Source organism: Podarcis pityusensis (assembly GCF_964106645.2).
Source record: "Podarcis pityusensis genome assembly, chromosome: 2".
Lineage (NCBI taxonomy): Eukaryota > Metazoa > Chordata > Lepidosauria > Squamata > Lacertidae > Podarcis > Podarcis pityusensis.
The window spans coordinates 63,293,354-63,311,915 of record NC_138029.1 but is presented as its reverse complement, the minus strand read 5'-3'; the positions used below and the strand labels follow the sequence as shown (position 1 = coordinate 63,311,915).

The 18,562-nt window shown below is 41.7% G+C and overlaps 1 protein-coding gene across 1 annotated transcript in view; it reads left to right on the top strand.

Annotated features, from left to right (window-relative positions):
* Positions 1-18,048, top strand: part of CSF1R (colony stimulating factor 1 receptor) — a 37,498-nt gene extending 19,450 nt beyond the window's left edge. The window contains exons 8-21 of the mRNA XM_080991381.1: positions 792-909; positions 1,226-1,416; positions 2,095-2,201; positions 2,737-2,863; positions 3,374-3,478; positions 4,049-4,159; positions 5,289-5,454; positions 6,392-6,474; positions 7,619-7,731; positions 9,984-10,106; positions 10,420-10,531; positions 11,439-11,538; positions 13,427-13,532; positions 14,973-18,048. Coding sequence (XP_080847507.1) covers positions 792-909; positions 1,226-1,416; positions 2,095-2,201; positions 2,737-2,863; positions 3,374-3,478; positions 4,049-4,159; positions 5,289-5,454; positions 6,392-6,474; positions 7,619-7,731; positions 9,984-10,106; positions 10,420-10,531; positions 11,439-11,538; positions 13,427-13,532; positions 14,973-15,107 — 1,697 coding nt within the window. The 3' untranslated portion in view covers positions 15,108-18,048. The remainder of the gene's footprint in view (positions 1-791; positions 910-1,225; positions 1,417-2,094; positions 2,202-2,736; positions 2,864-3,373; positions 3,479-4,048; positions 4,160-5,288; positions 5,455-6,391; positions 6,475-7,618; positions 7,732-9,983; positions 10,107-10,419; positions 10,532-11,438; positions 11,539-13,426; positions 13,533-14,972) is intronic.
* The last annotated feature ends 514 nt before the right edge of the window (positions 18,049-18,562 follow it).

The following is an 18,562-nucleotide window of genomic DNA, read 5'->3' as shown; positions in this document are numbered from 1 at the left end:
AAGTCTCCTCTCAGTCTCCTCAGTATACCAACTTCCTCAACTGTTCCTCTTAAGGCTTGTTTCCCAGACCCTTTATCATCTTGGTCTGCACGTGTTCCTGCTTGTTAATATCCTTCTCAGATTGTGGTGCCAGGTTTGGTCTGGCCAAAATAAAACCTGGAGTGTATTCTAAGTACACTGCATAAGCAGGGCTGGGGTGGGATTGTAAATGTTAGAAGGTTCTATTACTTCCCTTGCTCTGGACACTATACTTCTGCTGACACAGCCTAGAATAGCATTTTTGTTTTGTTTTGTTACTGCATCACACTGTTAACGCATGTTAAGCTTGTGGTCTACTAAGACCTCTAGATCCTTTCCCCATGTACTACTGGCAAGCCAGGTGTGTCCCCTACATTATATTTGTGCAGCTGGTTATTCTTGCCTAATTTTAAAACCTCACACATTACCCTTACATGTTACCCACTTTCCCATACGCCAAGTTTCACTAGATATTATTTCATGATGCAATTTCTCATGTTGCCTATGTTAAGCATGGGGTGGAAAATGAAGACTGCATATGCATCATACATTTAAAGCGCCCCCCTCCAAGAATCCTGGGAATGGTAGTTTAGGTAAAAAGATAAAGGACCCCTGGATGGTTAAGTCCAGTTGCATTGGACTATGGGGTGTGGCACTCATCTCCACTTTCAGACTGAGGGAGCTGGCGTTTGTCCGCAGACAGCTTTTCCAGGTCATGTGTAGGTATACAAATGGCTGCTATACCTAACAGCTCTTTTACCTTTGCTATTCAGCTCCCCCTACAGCTAAACTGATGGACAACAGCTCCGGCAGCCTTTGGTGCGAAGCCAGTGGTTATCCTGCTCCACACATTGAGTGGTATAAACTGCCTCGCAATCTTCATCCAGACAGGTGAGATAAGTTACAGCATTCCCTACAGTTTCCAGAAGTAACACTACTGAGTTCACTAGGGAAGTTTTTAATCTTTGATCTTTTATTGTGTTTTTAAAAATCCTGTTGGAAGCTGCCCAGAGTGGCTGGGAAGGCTCTCCCAGATGGGTAGGGTACTGATCCTAAGGTCAAAGGCCTGGCAATCCAGTGAATCTACCTGAACACAGCTCAATCCTTAATAGAGCAGAATTTAGAAGCTGATAAATAAAGTAACAGATAAAGCAGACAAAATTCTATGAGCATATTAATATCTCCATCATCTTTGGCTGTCCGGCAGATGTGACCAAGGTGGAATGCTGCTTATGAAAGACACCAGCCCAGAGATAACGCACGAAATTCCCTTCGGAAGAGTGATATCGAAGAGCACCCTCAAAATTGATGAGATGCTGGACAACGTGACATACTGCTGCCTAGCAGTTAATAACATGGGGAATGGATCCAGTTTCGGTCCATTGGTTCGGTACATAGGTGAGACAAATCTGAGCATCTTGTTCACTAAGAACTAGCGTTTTACCTTTCATCTCACCAAATCTTGGTTGTGGCTGCATTTACGCTAATATAAAGGGGGCTCCTATGTGATTCTGTCCCTTGAGGGTGGCCTGGCACCAGCATTGTACATTGTTTGGCCCCAGGCCTTTCCCCTCTGACAGGCATTTCAAGTTCCTCTGAAACAGATGGCTGAATTTGCTGTTTGATAATTCCACTGTTTTAATTTAATGTGCTTTGTCATTTTTTAATTGTATTCTTGTTATCTGTCCTGAGATCATCTATACTGAAGCATGGGAAAGAAATTACATAAAGAAACAAGCAAGCAAACAAATGTCAGAAATGTTGTGCAAGTGTGCGCACCTATACACCCATACACACTCATTCTGCCCAAGCTGGAGCAAGCCACAGGACTTTGGATGTGGCAGTGGTTCTGCTGCCCCTTTTTCACTCTGCTGCTCCTAGTCAGGGAGTGGGATTGCTCTGTAAATCGGCTTTGCTATCACTGGGTATCTGTGCCTTTGTTTTATATAGCAAAGCAGGGAGGAAGCCAGGTATCTCTCTTGCTCTACTGTTATGTTTGATCTGTTAGCATGGTTCTCAGGAATGTTCAGGAATGACTGATGCACTACAAACTTTTATTTTCTTTCCCTCCCACAGCATCTGAACCCCTGAGCGAATTCCCCAAACCAATTCTTATTGCATGTGCTGGGACGATGTTTTTCCTGCTTCTGTGTATCATCTTCCTATTCTACAAGTATAAACAGGTCAGATGGGTGTTCGTGGTCTGTGTGGAAAGAAAAGTAGACAGGGAAGAGGTCCAGAGGTTGAAAGCAGCTTTACTGCTGTAACTCTTCATGTCTAAAATGGCTCTCTCTCAAAATGCGGTACAGGAGAAGACCCTGCTGAGGGAAAGATTTTTTAAACCTTAGTGTCATAGTGGCATAAAAATAATCCAAGCTAAATTGTGAAGGGGCATATTGACCCAATTAAACCAAACTACAGCCTTCAAACCCACCCAAATTTAAGAAAACCACATCCTTAATCAAACTGGGACTGTATGCCATGTGTTTGATTTTAGTATGGAGGTTTTAGTAAAATTCATGGGCCTGTTCAAACTTATAACATTCACAACATCTATGGAGAAGGCTGCTGGGAGTTTAGAAGGCCAATCCTATGTATGTCTAGTTGACATTTAAGACCCACTAAATTCAGTGAGACTTATTTTCCAGATAATATGTTGAAGTGCTAAAATGCTATTGAACAATGCTTTTCTGATGCATGGATAATTTTTCCTTGCAGAAACCAAAGTACCAAGTCCGTTGGAAGATCATTGAGGCCTGCGAGGGAAACAATTACACTTTTATTGATCCCACCCAGCTTCCTTACAATGAGAAGTGGGAATTTCCCAGAAACAACCTGCAATTTGGTGAGGAGCAATCCTTGTACACTTGCTCTGGTAGTAGTAAGTCATTCTGTTTATCTACATTTGTGGAAGGTCCAAATTATTAAACTGATACACAGCAGTTGCATAATACTATCCTGCTTATATGAAGGACTGCACAATTTCCCCCCTCATCATAATTCTTGGGATTTTGCAGAATGAGCAAAATGGCATCCCATAGCAGCTACTGACTCAATGGAAAAGGTCTCAATGAAAAGATCAGAAAAATCAGAAGCGGAGAAATCAGGGCTACAAATAACAAAGAAATGACATTGAACTGTGCAAGGCACAGAAACTGCTCCTGTTGTTGACTGCAAACCTTCTCATAGCCTGCTGTGGCTTATTGAACTTTAGGAGATATTACTTGTCTGCTCTCAAGGATATGTGCATGTGGGACAGGCAGGGACACACGCACACACAATGATCACTGAATTAGTATCAAAAATCCTCCTCTTGATTCTGTTATGCTTCTAAACACCATGTTTGCTTTCATAGGAAAGACCCTTGGAGCTGGAGCTTTTGGAAAGGTGGTTGAGGCCACTGCTTTTGGACTTGGGAAGGAAGATTCTGTCCTGAAGGTGGCTGTCAAAATGCTTAAATGTAAGTGCTGGTTAAAGCAGTTCTTCGCCAGTGCTCACTAGCTAATAATCATTCTAAAGGCCTGCAAATTGAAAACCAGCTCCAGCATTGGAATAAATTGGGGGTGATATAAGTAAGGAGCAAGAAGCAAGTCCTTCTCTATCTGTATACTTATATTTAAGTACTGAACATACTGATCCTAGGTGACTAGCTGGGATGGGGGGGTATCAATTCAATGTGCATTTATAGGTGAACTTAACCTAATACATACTTTATGAAGCAATGTGAAACACAGCCACTTTTTGAAGTGTGCACTTATCTTAATTTCGCAATGTAGTTCTCCAGCCAAGTAATGTACACAAAAGTGATTATATTCTATGTATATGCATATAAATGCATATATTAATGAAAACAACATACAAAAATGCATTATATTATGGAAACCTGCCTTGCAAAAGAAGAGTATACATTAGGCAAAGTTGCTTTTGAAAAATGTGTGTACAACAGGAGAAATTTGCACAAAAACGCTGTGCATTTTCACAAGAACCTGCATAAGGGTTTGCATACAACTAGTTTCATTTCTGGTTTCAGCAACAGCACATACTGATGAGCAAGAAGCCCTCATGTCAGAACTGAAGATCATGAGCCATTTAGGTCACCATGACAACATCGTCAACCTGCTGGGAGCATGTACACATGGAGGTAAGAAGCGGTCCCTGGCGCCACTACAGTCCCCTCCATTCTCGTTCCTATGGTTTCATTCTTTTCAGCAACATTTCCCCATAATGGAAGAGTCATAGATTTTCAAGTCAGTATCACAATCATGACAAGAATAAACATTTCTGCTTTGAGAATGCTGGCTATTAAGACCTTAAGGGTTACAATACACAGTCTGTAGGAAATTAGAAGTGGCCTGAATTTACAGGAACTATATTTAGTTGGGATGGAGTGGTGGGAGGTAGACCTCATTTCACAATAGGTGTGCTATTCTCACTTTTTAATCTGCCATCATAGTGCTGCTTCAGACTACTTTCTCTTCGTCCTATTTCACCTGTTTCTGGTTTCATACCTGTCATTCCAACACCTGAGAGTGGAACTACACAGTCAGTAAAATCATGATGTGTAGTTTTTGCTATACTGTACCACTTTGGTTGGCAGGCAGAAGAACACATGCTTGAATTTTCCTGGTATAAAAGAATTTCAAAGAGATTTTTAAAGCAAAAAAACCATGCATGTCAGAGTTTTACATGAAGCTTCTCCAGGTGGCTTTCTATCTATAGGGAATCATTTTACACGAACAGAGCATTCAGTTCCCCCTTCCCTCTCTGAAATGGTGCTGTCCAGCAAGAACCATGTCACGTGATTCTACTGATTACATAACTTGCCTTTGAGAGCAAAACTACAGTTTACATTCCAGTTAGGAATTACTTTCCCCTGCTTGGTTTTCTGTTGTTGTTTTTTAAGCCCAGGTCAGTCTTGATAAACCACAATCCAGTCACAATCTGACTGCAGGAAAAGCAAGAGATAGTGTTGCTTAGCCCTTTCTCTTTTGAGACCTTTCTGCTCATCCAAGATGCTTGTCTACCTGCAGGAAAAAAAAGGCAGCTTGAATAGGTAATTTTGAGTGGTAAAGAAATCTGGAGGGAATGGGGTGATGCACATCCTGCTTTGCGTTAAAAACAATGTGGAAGCCCTGTGTGGCACTGCTACAAAAACCAACATCCTTTAAACTGAAATAGTTAGTGTTGATCAGTCAGACTAAGCTGCTACCTAGCAGAAACAGAGTACAATGATGCCATTTTCTGATCAGGTTTATTTTTTTCTTTTTCAGGCCCTGTATTTGTCATCACTGAGTATTGTCCTTATGGGGACTTGCTGAATTTCCTGCGAAAGAAAGCAGAGTGTCTCATAATCCAGGATTTAACATTTGAGTCTTCTCTTGATAGCATGGCAGCAGACTATAAAAATATGTACCTTGGGAAGAAATACGTCCGGAGGTAAGAATCCAAACCAGTACAGATTCAACAGAGGGCTAAAACCCAACAGAATTAGGGCAAATTTCCAACCTAGCATACCTTTACAATACAGTCCTCATCTGAGAAGTCAATGAGAGCAAGAGTAATTTTGCTAAGCTTTCATGACTGGGATTTGTACACAAGGTAATTAGCTCATGTTTCATATAGTGTGAGAGATAGTGGCTACATGATCTGAGCACTTCATTCTAGGAACCAGACAAAATGGCCAAGGGCCTCACATGTTTCTGTCCAATGGAATGGCCTACTCTATCTTTAAAAGGGCTTTGTGGCATGAAGGAATTTGACCAGAAGCTTTATTTACAGATGGGAAGAGCTGGTACCCACATTCTTCAGCACCTTCCATCCCACATACGACTGCTCTCCCTTCTTGAAATGCCACAACACACATTTATATTTCTTGAGATAAGCTCAAGAAATATAGTGTTTCTTGGAAAGAGACAAAGGGATTGATGCCTTGTGCCAGGATGCCTGCCAATCATTCTTATTTTTCGCTTACATTCATGGGCTTTGTCCCACCCTAAACAAATTCCTCACACACTTACACCATTTCAAATAATGACATACTTAATATTATTAGCAATGTGTTAATATGCGAGGCAGTCCCTACAGCATTTTTTAAAGGACACTGAGAAAGCATTTGATAGAGTTGAGAAGCCCCATTTGAAGTTTTTAATAGATTTGGGGGGGGCAGTTTGTTATATGACTTTAAAGTTTTAATGCTGCATCTAAAGCTAAGTTCATGATGATAGCCAGCATCAATTGGACTGGAACTTAAAATTATAGATTTGCACCTTTAGCGCTCCTCCATTATCTACATGATCTCTTATTCAGGATGCTAGATTTGATGCAGAGATTAGATTGTTAATAATTTTTTCTTTTTCTGTTTCCATTGATGCAGTGACAGTGGAATCGGTACCCAGTGTTTGGACAGTTATTTGGAAATGAAACCAGTAACAGCATCAGGCTCTATGCCACCAAACGGTAAATAAGCAAGGAATGATGCTTTCAATTATTATTTCCAGAGGAGGTAGTTCCTGCTGCTGAGGTTTTCAGTTTTTGCCAGTATTTTTATATGATGGTTTGTTTATTACATTAAAATAATAATAATAACAGAAGTGAGCTCAATGTAGCATCTCCTTTCTTTTCACAATAGCCCTTACAGGTTGGACTGAGAGATGTATAAAAATATCTGCTGACACCATCCAACATTGGCACGTTTGTGTATTATCCCTGTGTTCATTGCATCCTAAACTAGACTTTGATTGTCCACTATTACAGCTGCCTGAATGTGCATAGTTTTCAGGATCACGACCCTTACAGCAACATATTGTGCCAAAATTCAAATAAATTAGCCAGAATGTGAATTATTATGGGGAACTACATTTTTAGATATGCACCTGTTCATTAATCACCATGAAATCCTGTAAGGGCAGATTCTAATTTTATTTATTAAATTTGCGATTCTAAATGCAGAATTTGAACACCAATTAACAGAACGATACATTGCTTTTTGTAACTGGAACTCAGCTCCCATGTACAAAGATCACATGAGCAGCATTGCTAAGCGCATCTATGTGTATAAAATAGGAATTGCAGCTCTTGCATGGAAAATAAATGCAAACAAATGCTCAGTCCATTCCTATTTCCCACTTCAGTATATTCTGCAACCACAACTACATACATTATTACACAGGTTAGCATCATAAATGACATGTGCATAAATTTTGTACCGAACAAAGCAGTCCTATTAGTTGTAGGGACTGGGAACAGCTTGCACATATAATCCAATTGTATTGAACAAATAGAACTGGGCCACTAATTCTCTTCCTACTAGCAGACTTCCAGTTCAATCATAGTCAAAAGCAAGCTCATCCAAGTTCAGTGGGACTTAAATCTTAGGAAAGTGTTACAACCTTCATTGTACACTGGAAGTTTCAAATTCAAGTGATTGCTCTTTCCTTTCTCAAGATGCTTAACTGTTAACCATGGTTCAGTGTTATTGTTCCCATTTCTAGACTTCATTCATCTCCCTATATTGGAGATATGGTTCAGTTAGCTTGAACATTGACTTCATCCTGTGGTAGAGTTGCCCTTTGTTGATTACCATGAGTTTTCCCCATTCCAGGGAGGAGCTCAGTGTCAGGAGAGGACATGGACGGCCATCCTCTCGACCTGTATGACTTGCTGCATTTCTCCAACCAGGTGGCCCAAGGAATGGCTTTTCTTGCTTCAAAAAACGTGAGTGCACGCTCCCCTGAACATAGTTCTCTTTAGAAAATATTTTCAGGATCAGTTATTCAGAAACCAAGGTGTCATTTTCCATTACTATGCAGGAAACTGACTTGCATACCAAACAAAAGGCCTTGGCCCAACTTTTACTCTACATATGTGCAGCAGTTGGAACCCCACCCTGCTCTGTACATAAGTATATCCTGCATGCTACCCTTGAATAATGAACGCATAGCGCTGAAGCCTGAAAGAAACAAAAGAACACCCCAAAGACTAAGGCTTAGTTCTCAGTGAGGTGATAAGCCTGTGTCAAGGCTGTACCATTTCATACCGTTGGTAGGGGTTCATATGATTGAATGTTTCTCTATTAAAATAAATCCCATATAACGCCCACCCACTGACTAAAAAAACACCAACTTACTAGTATGGCAGGGAGAAGGCTAAGTTCCCTTTCCCCCAGCAGCTAGTTTTCTGTGTGGAAGGTTGTTGTGAACATGGAGGAACATTCAAATGTGTGAGGTAGCCTGAAGTGTTTCTTAGATTAAGAACCTGCTTTTGTACAGGAGAAATTTATTATTACAGCATCTTAAATATATTATTATTATTTTGCCTTTTTAATGAATTCCATATCAAACAAAACTTAAAACTAAAACGATGCTAACAGAAGAGGATCCCTAAAGTAAATAAGAAGTGGCATTGTTAACATAGCGAATAATTATTCCTTAACTGACTTCTCATCCCCTTTCCATGGTTCCTCTTATCTCCTCTTTTTCTTGCATTGTCTTGGTTCACCCAATCACAACTACTTTTGTAAACTTAGGTTATTTCTTACACTGCTGGAAATCTTACCATTCTGCTAAGCCGATTGTTTGATTATAATACTTTTCCATATAGGCAATTAACAGTATCCAGTCCTCCTTAAATACTTATGGCTTTTGATAGAAAGGAATCCAGGTGTATGTGTATATCTCCCTATATGGTGAGGAACCATTTCTCTGCCCAGGGCTGATTTCTCATGGGGATCATCTGTCAGAAGGGAAAGATGCTGGCAAGTGGGGCACTCCTTCCCCTTTGATTTACCCTCCTTGCCCCTTGCATGAAATTAGGGGAGGGAATTGGTGCTTCATACCCCAATCTGTACCTGTGTATACATATGGATGCTGTACAATAACATGAACTCTATTTTTCAGCTTGTTCAGTCCCCTCTTCTCCAACCAGCAGAAGTATTACCATTTTTAAACATATTTTCCTATCTGAATGTTCACATTTGTTTAGTGGTTTGAGCCCAAAGCTATAGATTTACAAGATTTAGGGTGTTCTTTATGCCTCCCATTCCAGGAATAAGGAACTGAAAGTGACGGTTGGGGCTTCTGACCCACCATGTTATAAATATAATTAGTGAGCGCAATCTCACTGGCTGCTCATCACAGCACAGATTGTACTGTGCCGCAAACACAGGCTTCCACAAAAGGGTACCTCCCTACCTTTTAAGCTTGTACAGCAAGGAAATTGTGTAAGAGCTATAGACTCCATATGTGGCATTCTATAGGTTGAAAAGGTTTTACAACCATTACAAAATTAATGCTGTTGGAGTGTTTAACCTTGACATTACAGGAAAGGGAAACATGGGCTATAATTATCCAATTACTTGGATGCCCTGAGCACTAAGACTGTTTTAACCTAAATCAATGCAAATGATTATCGAGGCTGATTCAGGCATGACTACTTCTGTAGTGGCTTAATGAAATGGTTAGTTTTGTCATGTGCTCTATTCTTCGTGGAGGTGGCAGCACAGTCTCACAACCATCTTTTACATGCTGTGTCCAAAGTACAGTGTCTTCCTACCTGTATCACCAATGGCTGGAAGCTCATACTAACTACTGGAGTTCCATAGGGGACCAGTGGAGTGAGAATAAGAAAGCCAAAACAAATACTCTAACCCACCTGTCTCCAAGCCTTAAGATATTTTTGGCAACAGCTCCCATCAGCCCTGGCTGTTGACTGTGCTGGCTGGAGCTTATGGAAGTTGTAGATCAAAACATCTGGAGGACGTGAAAGCAACTGTAGCCTCTAGTCTCACTAATCCAGCCTGGATGTCTGCATCGTGCTGCAGGTCACCAGGAGGAACAGACACAAGCACAAATTGGGTTGAGTCCATCATGCTCAACCTGTATTTCTCTATGGCCGTATGTTGAAATAAGTCAGGAAGATCAAGAAAAACTGATAGGTCATTTCTCACCCTTGCTATCTGTTTAATACAGTGCATCCACAGAGATTTGGCAGCAAGAAATGTGCTAGTGGCTGATGGACGAGTGGCCAAGATCTGCGACTTTGGCCTGGCCAGAGACATCATGAATGATGCCAACTATGTTGTTAAAGGCAATGTAAGTAACAGGGATGGCAAATGTGCACTGGGTACACAGGAAACTGATTTACAGTCAGACCATTGATTCCTCTATTGCTGACAGTAGCTTTCTGGGGTTTTGAACACTGATCTCTTCCGCCCTCACCTGGAAACGTTGGGGTCACAAACATGGGAAATTTTTGAGTATGTGTGTGTTCTTTGTCAGCGGGACAAGTGCTGCTGCATGTAAATTCTGGCAGAGGCTACTGAGCAAAATCTGGTGGAAAGCAGTGGCAAAAGATCTGTATATCACAGGCTGTTTCCTCTGTAAATAAAATATTTTTTAATTCCAGGCTCGCCTTCCAGTGAAGTGGATGGCACCCGAGAGCATCTTTGAATGCGTCTACACAGTACAGAGCGATGTGTGGTCTTACGGCATCCTTCTCTGGGAGATATTCTCCCTAGGTAGGCAATGATGTGTTTCTCCGTCCCCAATTTTCTGTATGGAAAGGCTTTAGATCATAAATGGGGCTTGGGAGAAAGCATAATTTGAAAATTGGGTCACTACTGACTGTAGCGCTGATTCTTCAACGCCATACATTGCCATAAGAAACCTCAGGCCTTTGGAGAAAGGTCATACTAGACTACTTAAAAGTTTGGCTGGCACCAGAAATTGGGGGATGACCTCAGGTACTTAACAGGGCCCAGATCCATAGACAGCCAATGCCACCATCTTGGCTTTCACTTGATGTAGGGTCTGTCCTAGTCAGAGGCACTACATGCTACAGTACTTCTGAATTTTGCAGCAGAGTACTAAAATCGCTTCAATAACCCAAAGGCCTCTAGAGTTACACACCTACTCCCCCAACTTTTCCTCCCTATTCACCAGCCATTGCTTCCTGCCAACCTAGCAGTTTGAAAGCACATCAAAGTGCAAGTATATAAACAGATACCACTCCAGCAGGAAGGTAAACGGCGTTTCCGTGCGCTGCTCTGGTTCGCCAGAAGCGGCTTAGTCATGCTGGCCACATGACCCGGAAGCTGTATGCCGGCTTCCTTGGCCAATAAAGAGAGATGAGCGCCGCAACCCCAGAGTCGGTCATGACTGGACCTAATGGTCAGGGGTCCCTTTACCTTTACCAAAATGGCTTTGATAACCCAAAGGCCTCTAGAGTTACACACCTACTCCCCCGACTTTTCCTCCCTATTCACCAGCCATTGCTTCAGTGCTCCCACACAGTTAGGGAGTTCACGTAGCACTGCCTTCAGCCTCTTAGATACTGACCTAAGAATCAGGAGCCAGTCCTGTAGGAAAGCAACATAAGAACAGCATGGTGACCGTACTGTGTTGTGCTTCTTCTTATCACTATAGGCAGGAGCCCTTATCCTGGCATGAAAGTGAACAGCAAGTTTTACAGCCTGGTAAAACAAGGATACCATATGGGCAGACCTGAGTTTGCACCAGAGGATATGTAAGTAAACAGATTTCAGAAATCTCCACAGTAACTGGGTGACACACACAAGCATTACAAGGAAGCGACGGAAGTTCGTTCCAGAGTGTCACTGACATTTTCTGTGATGAGCATACTGCATGTTGCTGCTGTAATTCCACCAAGGTGTTTCAGATGCATTTCACACTCACAAAGTTGTGTTCGGTGACAGGCCAGGATTTAGGCACTTTAGTAACAAACATTCTTCTAGTCACATGAGAACTGCTTACCTGTGACTGGACTGCATGCACTGGCAGAATGTCAGAAGTTACCCAACCATGTGGGCAGGGCTCCTTCAAGCACTCCTCTTAAGGCTTAGTTTCCAGAGCCTTGATTAGGTTGGTTGCCCTTCTCTGCACACATTCCAGCTTGTCAACATCCTTCTTAAATTGTGGTGCCCAGAACTGGGCACAGTATTCCAGGTGTGGTCTGCCCAAGGCAGAATAGAGTGGTATTATTACTTCCCTTGATCTGAACAATATACGTCTGTTGTTGAATCCTAGAATAGCATTATCTTTTTTTGCTGCTACATCACACTGTTGACTCATGTTAAACTTGTGGTCCACCAAGACCCCTAGATCCTTTTCACATGTATTGCTAGTAAGACAGGTGTCCCCCATCCTATATTTGTGCATCTGGTTCTTCCTGCCTAGGTGCAGAACTTTACATTTGTCCCTATTGAAATTCATTTTGTTAGCTTGCGCCCAGTTCTCCAATCTTTTAAGGTCATTTTGAATTCTGATTCTGTCTTCTGCGGCATCAGCTACCCCTCCCAGTTTGGTGTCATCTGCAAATTGGATGAGCATCCCCTCAATTCCTTTATCCAAGTCATTTATAAAGATGCTGAACAACAATGGACCCAGGACAGCACCTTGTGGCACCCCACTTGTCACTTTTTTTCCAGGATGACGAGGAACCATTAATGAGTACTCTTTGGGTTCAGTCAGTCAACCAGCTATAAATCCACCTAACAGTTACCTCATTCAACCCAAATTTTACTAGCTTCCTTGGAAGAATATCATGGGGGGCTTTGTTAAAAGCCTTACTGAAATCCACAGCATTTCCCTGATCCACCAAGTTTGTAATTCCACCAAAAAAAGAAATCAGATTGGTCTGGCATGACTTATTTTTGAGAAACCCATGCTGGGCCTTAGTAATCACAGCATCCTTTTCTAAACGCTCACAGACTGACAGCTGAATTATTTGTTCTCTGGTATTGATGTCCAGCTCACCGGTTGGTAGTTACCTGGGCCTTCCTTTCCCCCTTTTTTGAAGATGGGGACAACATTTGCCCGCCTCCAGTCTGTAGGGACCTCACCTGTTCTCCAAGAATTCTCAAAGATAATAGATAAAGGCTCTGAAATTACATCTGCAAGCTCCTTTAGTACCCTTGGATGCAGTTCATCAGGCCCTGGAGATCTGAAGTCATTTAAAGTACAGTGGTACCTCGGGTTACAAACGCTTCAGGTTACAGACTCCACTAACACAGAAATAGTACCTCGGGTTAAGAACTTTGTTTCAGGATGAGAACAGAAATTGTGCAGCGGCAGCAGGAGGCCCCATTAGCTAAAGTGGTGCTTCGGGTTAAGAACAGTTTCAGGTTAAGAACAGACCTCCAGAACGAATTGAGTTCTTAACCCGAAGTACCACTGTAGTTAGGTGTTTCCTTAATACCTCTTTTCCTATCATGGGCAGCAGCTCCCTCCTTACAACATTTATTCTGTTGTCACCAGGTCAGGCATCTTTATAGGATCTGCATTTAGCCCTTGGGAATGATCACAGACTTGTAATTATTTCAGTGCTTTTACACAGAATACCACAAGTTGCTGCTGAATGGGTAATATGCAGATTCCTCCCCACCTCAATCCAGGTACAACATCATGACTGCATGCTGGAACATGGAGCCCACTCAGCGGCCAACCTTCAGTCAGATTTCCACTTTCCTTCAGAAGCAACTGGATACCAGTAAGGAACAGGTGAGATGCTAAAATTACTAGTAAAAAAGCAAGGTGAAGGCAGTTCATACCTGAATGATCTGTTTCTTTAGTAACTGTGTCTTTCCTTATATTTTCACATAAATGCATTTGTATTACGTCTGGTAGAAACTGCACCCCCCTAAAAATATTCTGGGATTTCTCATACTATTTCATTATTTGCAGAACATTTGTTACCCCTCCTCCCCTTCCCCTCAAGGCATACATGGCACTATATAAATTACACTGGCCACAGTATATAATCCAATTCCCACCCAGATTAGATTTAACCCATTGACCTAATTGGTCAGGGATAAGGATCTTGTGGTCCTCCATTAATTGCTGGACTACCACTCCCAGTATCCTTGAGCATTGGCCATATTGGAGTCCAGCAACATCTGGAGAGCTGCAAGCTACCCATCTCTGATCTAGCCATTCTACACAGTCATAGAATCATAGAGTTGGGACCACATGGGTAATCTAATCCAATCCTCTGCAATGTAGGAATCTTTTGCCCAACATGGGGCTTAAACCCACAACCCCGAGATTGAAAGTCTCATGCTCTGCCGACTGAGCTATTCCAGCAGGATGTCAAGACTGGCATCAAAGAGCAGAACAGGGGTGAAGAATAGGATGCAGCCAGACGACCACATCCAGAAGAAGTGGCCCAATCCCCTCTGGAGTGACTCTGTCAGGCGGGCAGGGCCACCCATTTGTGAGTCCCTTTACATCTTATGTCAGGGGACTGAAACTTCAGGCCACTGCTGCAAAGGAAGTTTCTCCCTTTCACTTGTGGCTTGCTGGGGAGTGGGGTGGGGAAGTTTTCTGCAAGTCCAGGAAAAGTGGGCACGCCAACCTCAGAAGTCTGCCAGGTCTAATCAGGTCTGTGAGAGAGGTTCCCTAGCTCCGTAGCAGAGTTCCCACATTGCTGAACATACACTAAAATGGCACTTGTCACTGGCAAAATCAAAAGGGGATTAATGCCGTGTTCAGGTGTTTGGAAACCATGATAATACATGAGAAGCTGTAGAAAGCAGCTGCCTCCCAGTGACCATTGCAGTCACCTTCCAAGTCATGGACGGCAACTTTGTGAAGTGGGGTGTCCTTCCTTCATGGAGGGCTTCCCACACATTTTTAAAGCCTGGTTTCCCAGATGCATGGGGCCCAGGAGGCTCCCTGCTCCACAAGGTTACCCTCCAGGAGTCTTAAGGTGACTGGAATATTGACAGGGAGGTAGAGCCTAGCACACTCACCTCCTTAGTTGTTAGCAGGCTTTCCAAATGGCTGAAGAGGGATCAAGAGGCATCAAATTGTTTAGGAGCTTCTGTTTTATTTATTTTAAATGCTGTATTTTCCTGAATGCAATTGTTAAGAAGGCTTTCTCTTCAGATTATATACTCCAAGCACTAAAGTTTGTGGGTTTTTCCCCCCCTTGCTGTGAAGGGTTACACCAACTTACCAGCCAGCACAGAAGAAGACAGCGGATGTGAGCCTTCCAGCTATTGTGAAGATGAATCTTGTGACACTGGAGAGAGCATCCAACCCCTTCTGAACAGCAACAATTACCAGTTCTGTTAAAGGGTATACAACTGCACCCTACTTCTTGGTTCGATTTCAACTGAAATGTAGTTCTCACGCAGCTATCCCTCTGGGAGCATTTCATACCAGAAAGCCAGGTGTAACTGGTGGGCACTGCACTGGCAGCAGACTTCAAGACATGAAGCATTGCCTGCCATTACACATCTCCCCCCCCCCCCCCGCTACTTGTAACTGGTTTCCAATTTTTATCGAGCTTAACTTAGAGCATGCAGGAATCTTGGGCAGAATCATCGTATAAAGTCAGCAGATTGCCATAGCCTACTAAGCACCAGTCTTCACATAAGCGTGCTTGTAACAGTGAGAGAGTGGGGAATGTGGACTTTAAAACCAAGTTTTCTATATCTCGTGTACCTTTCACTGCTCATCCATCAGTATATGAGTTTAGAATGGACTCCTTTCCCTATCTTGACTTCTTCCTGGGAAGGAATACCACCTTGATAAGATTAGTCAAAAGGAAATGGACAGATCCTATCCAATTTGACTCTGGCTCAGGGATTTTGCAATGGTCAGGGTGGGAAAAGAATCATAACCATTCACCATCTGTGAAGTCACATCTCAAGAGGGGAAATGACCTCAGCTGGAAGAAAGGTTCTCTCTATTTCTCCACAGATAAGAGCTCCAAACAAGAAAGTAACAGCAACTCTTTCACTCACTTGGGATTACCATTGTACCATGTGCTAATCGAGCAAACAAAAATTTAAGTATTAAACTGTGATTTTTAGTAGTATAGCCAATCTATTAGCAAAGCTTTAGATTTAAAACACATTACTAATGAGTGACTTACAGTGCAGTTCTATACATGTCTATGCAGTTGTAATCAAGTTCCATGAGGCTTACTCCCAGGTAAGTCGATACAGGATTGCAACCTCTCTTGCTCAACTGGTTTAAATGACTGCTTTTTGTTTTGGAGACATCAATATGTGAAAATTTAGTGCTGTGACCCTAAACTCAATTAAGCTTTCGGTAGGGATCAGCGTGTTCAGCATGGGTGACCTTACCTACAAAGATGAGGTGGTAAATGTTATGTCATTCCCAAATATGAAGGGACTGCCACCAAGCTGTTGAGGATCTCCCTCCCCATTTATAAACCCACCAACCTAAAACATAAGCAACTGCCTGACTGGAAAGTTCTGAGAACTTGTCCACCGCCCCCCCCCCCAAAGTCATTAACATTCCCACTACCACCTTCAGGGGCCAGGTGGTGTCACGAAAAAGGGAAGGGAGGGTATTTTGGCCAAGCCTTAGTCAATATAGTTTAATATTGGACCCAGAGATAATTGCAGCCATCATTGTAGCTGAATGTTTGATCGCTTAACCAGTTTTTATTGTTTTTAGAAACGTAATTTTTATTTGACAATTTTTGGTTAATGGAGAGAAAACACACAAGGCTTAATTCATTCTTACTTGGCAATTCAAATGAAACAAGAAGCCAAAAGGAGCAATAAGCTAGGGAATGTGCTACATTAGGAATAATTTGCAACAGTATTAGAAAGCAAGTTATTAAATCTGTGATAGCAAGCATTGAAATAATAGAAACAATGTGAATGGCTTGGAATGCAACAGATCAACAAGACAGGAAATGACCTAGAATAGTACCTAAAGTCCCACTGATTTTAATGTGAGAGTTAAGAAATTGTGAAATGTTCTCCTTTAGGAAAGACTGGGTTTTGTTAGCGACTGGAACGTACCAGTAGCTCATGAAGTCCCTACATTTACTACAGCAAACACAGATCACCATTGCTGGAGGCTTTGTCCTTAGGGACCAACAATATAGTGGTGCCCCGCAAGACGAAAAACTCGCTAGACAAAAGGGTTTTGCGTTTTTTGAGTCGTTCCGCAAGACAAATTTCCCTATGGGCTTGCTTCACAAGACGAAACGTCTTGCAAGTTCTTGCGAGTTTGTTTCCTTTTTCTTAAAGCCGCTAAGCCGCTAATAGCCGTGCTTCGCAAGACAAAAAAAACCGCAAGACGAAGAGACTCGCGGAACGGATTAATTTCGTCTTGCGAGGCACCACTGTATTAGTGAAATTAGAAAACAAACCATAATTAGATTTCTCCAATCTTTGCATCTAAAACTTTGTCTGAGTTTTTAACATCATATATATAAAGGGCATTGCAGCAATAGAAAGTAACATTTATTGAGGCAAACACTCAGGTCGACTGGTTGTAATCGTTTTATTTTTCTGAATTTTATCACTCTTTGGCATTGTTGCTCTGTAGTTTATAACACTGAGATTTTATTGCATTTGTGTTAATATGTAAGCTGCCCTGGGCGTTTTACACTGCAGGGTGGCATTAATGTGCTAAAATAAATTGTTGCAATGTATTAGTTTTTGGGTTACAAACGGGTAAGCAAATCTCAGGCAATTTTATATTAAGTCTACTGACGTTTGATATTTTTTTCTGAAATATGAAAAAAATATTGTTAACCGGCTGCAGAATGGATGGGCAGTCTCATCTGAAGTATCTAACTCACATTCTCCAATATGTCAACTGTAGCAAATGTGAATTTGTACTGCTTGCGTACACAAATTGTCACAACTGTTTTATGTATTACTTTGTTATTTTTACATACACTGTAGTTTTAAAAACCAAAACTAGAAAGGAGCAGCTTCATAATGGTTTTCATAATATTTTGCAAGCCACTGATTTGAGTTTTATGTAAAGGTTACTAGCTTTGCTAAGCAGCTATCTTTGAAGCCTTGTGTACATGAAAAAGGAGCATCTCTTTTACTGGATAAGAACAAGCCAGACAGTTTTCCAGCACAAACTACCACCATTCAGTTGCTGCAAGATCGCTTTAAAATAGTTAACTGCTATGTGTTGAGTTTCCAAATGAAACCATTCTTCCAAGTACATAAATCAGTGTGTTCACATTTAACTGCCATTCAAAATAAAACAATTTGATTAAGCAAAGTAATTAGAACTCTTTAGTTGTTTACTTTTTTCCTCGGTGACAATATAATCTCTTCTATAAGGGCATTTTTAAATAATGTGTAATAAATAATAATAATAATTAAAAAAATGAGTTTGAGAATAGTTCTGATAGACTCCAAAAAAACCAACAACCATGCCTCAGCTAATGTACTTATGAACCATGTAAAGTACAGGTTTGTTTAAAGACAAAGCAGGCACACAAATGCCCAATTCTATGAGATTCTGCACTAATTAAGCATTACCTAAAGCTTTAGGTAACATGTCCCCTTGCCGATACCATCCAGTTAGAACTCTATTCTCTTCTCTCTGGTGTCCAGTTAAACTGTTCTCTCTTCTTATTGGACATCAACTACAAAGAAGACTGCTCTCTCTTTCTTTTTCAAGTCTCCCAGCTACAAAATGGTAGGAGGGCTGAAGCAGACAACATGGGGGAGAGTGAAGAGAAACTTGGACTATGTCAGCACTGAAAATCTGCCCTGAAGGTGATTCAAGAAATT